The sequence below is a fragment of the Centroberyx affinis genome, unplaced genomic scaffold (genome assembly GCF_046629955.1).
Source record: "Centroberyx affinis isolate AG114_WGS23_722 - 3 ecotype Tasmania unplaced genomic scaffold, CSIRO-AGI_Caff_v1 ptg002922l_1, whole genome shotgun sequence".
NCBI lineage: Eukaryota > Metazoa > Chordata > Actinopteri > Beryciformes > Berycidae > Centroberyx > Centroberyx affinis.
Window position 1 is genome coordinate 122,501 of NW_027281044.1, and position 7,500 is coordinate 130,000.

General features: G+C 41.5%; 1 protein-coding gene across 1 annotated transcript in view; it reads right to left on the reverse strand.

Moving 5' to 3' along the window:
* Positions 1-7,500, reverse strand: part of LOC139658521 (nebulette-like) — a gene marked incomplete at its 5' end in the record, with an annotated part of 13,600 nt that overhangs the window by 5,256 nt on the left and 844 nt on the right. Inside the window, one exon of the mRNA XM_071536642.1 lies at positions 731-823. Within this exon, the coding sequence (XP_071392743.1) occupies positions 731-823 (93 nt within the window). The remainder of the gene's footprint in view (positions 1-730; positions 824-7,500) is intronic.

The window sequence follows — 7,500 nt, forward strand, 5'->3', positions numbered from 1 at the left end:
GGGGTGTTTAAGGTTTTGATGGGATCTCCTCCATTAATAACTCCCTTAACTAATGTTAAGGGGATTTTGCATTAGTTAAGGGGTGAATTAATGTAAATGAATGAAAAAAAGCCTCATTCCACTAAATATAAACAAATCAGTGAAATCACTGCAAGTGAGTGAAATCAGTTTGAAACTCGCTGCAGGATCTAAATCGAGCAAACGCTTAAAAAACATTTTAATAACTTGCAGGCATGTGTTCATTAATCGATTGGTGGGCGGTCAAATTAATTAATTTGTTCACACAAATTATTATAGTAAATGACTGAGAATGTCCACATGCTGAGTAAGAAAATGGACATGAAGTAAGGCTTCTCTGGTGTGTCGGCTTTAAATAGACTTAATGCAAGAAACAAAAAAAAAGCGAAAATGTGAAATCTGATTTATTTGACATGTTTCAAACAAAAAAAGATACATATTTTTGCTTGAAACATGTAAACTAAATCAATCAAGATATCTTTTTGAGAATGCGGATTTCAAAAAGCGCGTACAAAATACAGAAAACAGGGGTACAAACTGACCAAAACAAGGGAATGTTGTGTATTTTGTGCACTTGAATGAAATAAAACATCAGCTTGAGATCTGTTTTGTGTGAAGGCCACACTGCCTCCTGCCCTCGGTGCAGTAACTTGTGTTTTTTTCCCCCTCCTGCTCTCCGTCAGTCAGAAAGGGGCGGAGCTAGAGGAAGTACCGGACATCCTGCGCAGGCTCTTGGACTGGATGTTGTCCTCCACCGGGTCAAAGTCAAAGATGGAGCCCGGGTCTGTCCTCCACACCTTCAGGTCTTCACACAGGAGGGAAAGGAGTTATTCAGCAAAGAAAAAAAAAAACAGATTAAACAACGGGAGGAAAGTGAAGAGCCGGAGCCCGGATCTGTCTGTCGGCTTTCCCTGGAAAAGACAAAATGTAAAAAAATAAATAGAAATAATAGAAATAGAAACGTTAGAATTAAATAGAGTCGAGTAAATAAAACTGAAAGCAGCTGTGAAAAGAGAAAGAGCAGCGGAGGTCTGTTCTTCTTTAATAGAAACACACTCTCTCTCTCTCTCTCTCTCTCTCGCACACACACACACACACACACACTCAAGCTCCCTCTGTCATACACACACACACACACACTCTCACTTTTTGTCACACACACACACTGTGCCTTTCTCTATCACACATCTTCTCACACACACCCACACACACGTTTTCGCGTAGTCTCTCTCTCTCACACAAACTCACTGTGTTTGTTTTACACACACACACACACACTGTCACACATGTACCTTCTCTCTCTGTCTCTCTCTCTCACACACACACACAATGTAACACATGTACCTTCTCTCTCTGTCTCTCTCTGTCTCTCTCTCTCACACACACACACACACAATGTAACACATGTACCTTCTCTCTCTGTCTCTCTCTCTCTCTCTCTCTCACACACACACACACACACACTGTCACACACACATACCTTCTCTTTCTCTCCCTCTCTCTCTCTCTCTCTGTCTCTCTCTCTCTCTGAGTGCATGCTGGGAGTGAGCGTGGAGTGAGTGCGGGTCTGCGGAGCGAGTGAGTTTCTATCTTTTTCTGTCTTTCTCATGCTTATTTAAGTTGTGAGTTAGTTAGTTTGTTTGTTGACGGGTTGGCTGTAATCTCTTGTTTGTGGAGGTTGTTTTGCGCTCGGGCAGCAGGTGCTGCTCAGCGGCATGGCGTTCATCAAACTGACAAGGAAACACGGCTTAAAGATCTCGCCGGGTTTCTCTTGTTCAGTCGAGGACTGCAGTTTAGCGGTAGCGAAGGTGGTGGGAGCATCGAGCATTAAGTCCGCTGCGAGGATGAATGGTGGCGTGGTGATTTTTGTAGATGAAGTGCAGAAAGCAAACACTGTCATCATAAACGGCGTTGTAGTAAAGGACACGTTTGTGTCGGTGACGCCTCTCGCTATGCCGGCGAAAAAAGTGATGTTATCAAACATTCCTCCGTTCATAAGTGATGAACTTATAATAAGGGAGTTGGCCAGATATGGGAAGATTGTGTCGCCGATAAGAAAGATGCTGTCAGGCTGTAAAGCGCCTGAACTACAACACGTTGTTTCCCACAGAAGGCAGCTGTATATGATCATGAATAACAGCAATCTGGAGTTGAACTTGAGTTTCAAGCTGACCGTGGAGGGGTTTGACTATACTCTTTTTGCAACAACGGAGAATTTGAGATGTTTTGCCTGTGGAAAAGAGGGACACCTGATTAGGTCTTGTCCAGGAGAGGCTTCCAGTGCTGGGAAAGGTGATGCTGGGAAAAGTGCTAGGGGGAAAATGCCATGGGGGCAGAATGTTGATGGTGAAACAGAACAGGGAAAGAAAGATGGAGAGGGCTCTAAGCAGACAGATGAAACTGAAAAGGGAAAGAAAGATGGAGAGGGCCCTAAGCAGACAGATGCAACTGAAAAGGGAAAGAAAGATGGAGAGGGCCCTAAGCAGACAGATGCAACTGAAAAGGGAAAGAAAGATGGAGAGGGCCCTAAGCAGACAGATGAAACTGAAGAGAAAGGGGATGTGGAAGAAGCTGAAGATAACAGGGAAAGTGGTGGTGGAAATGACGGAGGAGATGTTGTTGCTGAGGTTGAATCTGAGGCTGATCAGTGCACACAGAGTGGTGAAGTTGGTGCTAGTAATGATAATATGAATACTCAAGAGGACAGCAGTCCTATTGCAAATCAGGTGGATTCAGGAAGAAGTGATACAGGTAGGGAGGGCGGAGCAGAGGAAGGGCTGGCAGTGGATGTTGACATGGTGGATGAGGAGGACAGTCTAAAGGTGATTCGGCAGAAAAGAAAGTCTAAAAACACAATAACTGGTTCACAAGCAAAAAAAGTGACTGTGGGCAAAGAAAACCTAAAAAAGCTGAGTAAACAGAAAGGTACAGGGTCTGACTTCAGTTCAGGAGACGAGTCTGATGTTTGGGAGAGTGATGCATCTTCAGATGGGAAAGCAAAAAATGCTTATGGGGTGGAAGAAATGAAACAGTTTTTACAAAAAACGAAAAATATGAAAGGTGTGAAAGTAGAGAAGTATTTTCCAGATAAAGAGTTGTTCATGGAGTCAGCCAGATCAAATATGAAGCACAGAGGAAAAGGGGGTTTTTCTGAACAAGAAGTTTACAGGTTGAGGAAATTTGTGCAGAAAGTCAGACAAGAACTCAACAATGATGATGGAGAGGAAACTGCATAATGTCTTTGTTTTTTGTAGTTTTGTGATACTGTCTACATGGGTGGCCTTATCTCATTTTCCTATGAGTAAGTTCAGAGTTGCCACTTTGAATTTAAATGGAGCGAGGGATATGAAAAAAAGAGCACTTTTATATGAGTTTGTAAAGATGAAAGGCATCGATGTCATGTTGGTGCAGGAAACACATAGTGATGAAGTGAATGAATCAGACTGGAAGGCAGAATGGGAGGGTGAGGTTTGTCTGAGCTCTCTGAACTCACTGAGTGGGGGGGTTGGCATCCTTTTTTCTAAGAGTTTTTTGCCAATCTCATATGAAGTACAGCAAAAGGTAGAGGGGAGGCTGATGGTAGTTAAAGCCAAGTTTGAACGCTACACAGTTACTTTCATTAATATGTATGCACCTGTTGTAGGTCTGAATAGAGTAGTATTACTAAATGTGCTGAATGATATTCTGATGAGTTGTAATTCAGATGATTTTTTGTTTTTGGGAGGTGATTTTAATTGCACTCAGAATGATCATTTGGATAGGAACCATACTGAACCTCACAGAGAATCACAGAGAGCACTGAACCATCTTATTGAAACACATGATTTAGTGGACATCTGGAGAAGACTGCATGACAAGAAGAGACAGTATACATGGGCTCATGTCAGAGACAATGTTATTTCTTTAGCTAGGCTGGACAGGTTTTATTGTTTTAACCATCATTTTGGTGTTGTTAAAATGTGTCAAATGTTACCTGTTGGTTTTACTGATCATTCTTTGGTTTTGAGTGATGTTTTTATTGCAAATGTGAAACCAAAGAGTGCTTACTGGCATTTTAACTCTACATTACTTTGTGATTTTAATTTCAAAGAGACTTTCAAGTTTTTTTGGAAAGGTTTCAGGGGTGAAAAACAGAATTTCACATCACTGAGGCAGTGGTGGGATTGTGGAAAAGTAAAAATTAAGCAGCTATGTCAGCAGTACACTCTCAATGTCACACGGGACATTACAAGATCAATGAGTGATCTAGAGATTGAGATGGTGGAACTTCAAAGTGTTTTTGAGTCCACAGGAAATCGAGGACATTTTGAAGTCCTCAAATCTAAAAAAAGTATGCTTGAAGACCTACTAGGCATAAAAGCGCAGGGAGCCTTGGTTCGGTCAAGGTTTCAGAGTGCTTATCTTATGGATGCACCTTCCAGTTTCTTTTTTGGCCTGGAGAAAAGAAACGGGCAGAGCAGGTTTCTACACACCTTACGCTCGGCTGAAGGACAGGAGATAACAGAGGCTGGAGAGATTCGGCATACAGCAGTGAAGTTCTACTCTGAACTGTATAAGAGTGAATACAAAGAAAATGAACTGCTGTTTGATTCGTTTTGTGATGGACTTCCACAGATCTCTGCTGAAGAGAATCCTGGTCTTGGGGAACCCCTGAGACTGGCTGAGTTGCATACTGCTCTGCAGGGCATGGAGGGGGGCAAAGCCCCTGGCATTGACGGGCTGTCAGTTGATTTTTATAAAGCTTTCTGGGAGGAGTTGGGTGAAGATGTGTTGGCAGTGTTGAATGAAAGCTTCAATGAAACGTCTTTGCCGTTAAGTTGCAGGAGAGCTGTGATAGCTCTGTTGCCAAAAAAAGGAGATCTACAGGACATTAAGAACTGGCGGCCGGTTTCTCTCCTCTGTACGGACTATAAGATCCTGTCGAAAGCTCTGGCTAACAGGCTCAGGGAGGTGCTGGACCAAGTCATTCATCAAGACCAAACCTACTGTGTGCCTGGTAGGTCTATTGTAGACAACGTGTCTTTAATTAGGGATGTTTTGGACGTCTCTAGTTCATTGGGCTTGGATGTTGGTCTCATTTCGTTAGACCAAGAAAAAGCTTTTGACAGGGTTGAGCACCTCTACCTTTGGAGGATCTTGGAGCGGTTTGGTCTCAACCCAGGTCTTATAGCTATGATCAAGGTTTTGTACCAAGACATTGAGAGTGTGCTGAAGATCAATGGAGGACTGAGTGCTCCGTTTAAAGTAGAGAGAGGGGTCCGACAAGGTTGTTCTCTGTCGGGAATGTTATATGCTCTGTCTATTGAGCCTCTGCTGCATAGAATACGGTCTGGTGTTACTGGTCTGGTCCTACCAGGTTTTAGCACAACACATATTCTGTCTGCATATGCGGATGATGTTTTAGTCCTGGTCAACAATCAAAAAGATGTTGATGATCTAGGAAAAAGTGTTAATGATTTTGGAAGTTTAACAATGGCAAAGGTAAATTGGAAAAAGAGTGAAGCCTTGGCAGTGGGGGGGTGGTCTGCTGGTCTCCCAAATTTACCGGGGGGTTTAGTATGGAAGAAAGGTGGCATCAAATATTTGGGTATTTACCTGGGTGATGAAATAACAGTGAGCAAGAATTGGGAAGGTGTAACAGAAAAAGTACAAGGAAAATTAAATAAATGGAAATGGTTGTTGCCAAAAATGTCTTATAGAGGCAGAACTTTAGTGATTAATAATCTGGTGGCCTCTACATTGTGGCATCGCTTAGCTTGTATGGAGCCACCTAGTGGTTTAATTAAAAAGTTGCAAGCAATTTTAGTAGATTTTTTTTGGGACAGTTTACACTGGGTACCTCAAGCTGTTCTTTTTCTGCCTAAGGAAGAAGGGGGGCAAGGTTTGGTTCATATTGAAAGTAGAATGGCAACTTTTCGTGTCCAATTTATACAGAAATATCTCACAACTGGATGTAAATATCTGGTCTGGAAGGATGTTGCGAGTTCTATTTTGAGGAGAGTAAATGGGCTTGGAATTGATGCTACTTTGTTTTTAATGGATGTTAATTTTTTTAATTTGTCTGAACTGTCTCCATTTTACAAAGGGGTTTTTAAAGCATGGAAACTTTTTAAGTGGAAAATGTTTGAGTCTGCTGATTCCATATACTGGTTGTTGGAAGAACCTCTTGTTGGTGGGTCCAGGATGGACATACAGGACAGCTCAACACCAAGCCTCACCCACACACTGTGTACCACTGGAGTGGTTACTCTTAAGACATTAGTAGATGCAGCTGGGCCAAGTTTGATGGATACACATGCTGCAGCTGATCTGCTGGGTCTGAGGTCGGTCCGCTACATGAAGTACATCTTAAAACGATGGTCTGAAAAACTGACTGAGGAAGAATTTGAACTGTTGAGGATTTACAGTGAGGGGGAGGAAACCCCGGATGAAGAGGACCCTTTCCCAGAGTTGGAGCTTTACCCTGATTTGAATGGCTGTTCTGGACTTTTGCTGGATGTAAAACAGGAAAAAAATGGTGTTGATTTATATACTGTAAATGGCAAGGTGTTGTATAAGTGTTGTGTTAAAGCTCTCAACAAAAGCAAGTTAAATGGAAAAGAGGACTCAGTGTGGAGAAGGAGTTTGGGGGTAACCTGTGCAGATAAACCCGGGTGGAGAGTTTTGTATAAACTTCCCTCAAAGAAACGAACTGGTGACTTGCAGTGGAGAATTCTCCATGGAGCTGTGGCTGTTAACGCTTTCATATCTGTAATGAATCCCACTGTTTCAAATGAATGTCCTTTCTGTGGAAGGGTGGAAACTATTTTCCATTGTTTCTTAGAGTGTAGAAGGATTGAGGATTTATTTAGTACCTTAGAGACCTTGTTTTTGTTTTTCAAAGAGAAATGGTCTAAAGTTGTTTTTATATTTGGGGCTGGTTACAGGAGAACTAATGCTGCTAAGTGGCAATTGTTAAATTTTCTTTTGGGTGAAGCGAAGATGGCTTTATATCTTACAAGAAGAAACAAAATTAAAAAGGAAGTGTTTCAGGATTTGGTCAGTGTGTTTGTCTCTCTGGTCAGAGCGAGGGTTTGGATAGATTTCAGATTTCATAAAGAAATGAAAAGTTTGGATTCTTTTGTTCAGCAGTGGTGTTACAATGATGTCATCTGTTCAGTGGAGGAGGAGGAGTTAGTGTTTGGTGTCACTTTTAAGTGAAAGAGACTGGAGCACTTTCACTTGTTTGTTTGTGCTATAAGTTTGAACTTGTACTTTACAATTATAAATGTGTGTTTAATACAATGAGGTATTGATCATGAATTGTTTATTGTACGGTATGTGATGTATGTATGTGTGTATATATGTATATATATGTATATATGTATATATATGTGTATATTTATATAGTGTATTGAGACAAAGGTCTTGTACTAACACCGTGTAAAATAAAGGTTTTTTCAAAATTCAAATTCTCTCTCTCTCACACACACAGTCACACAT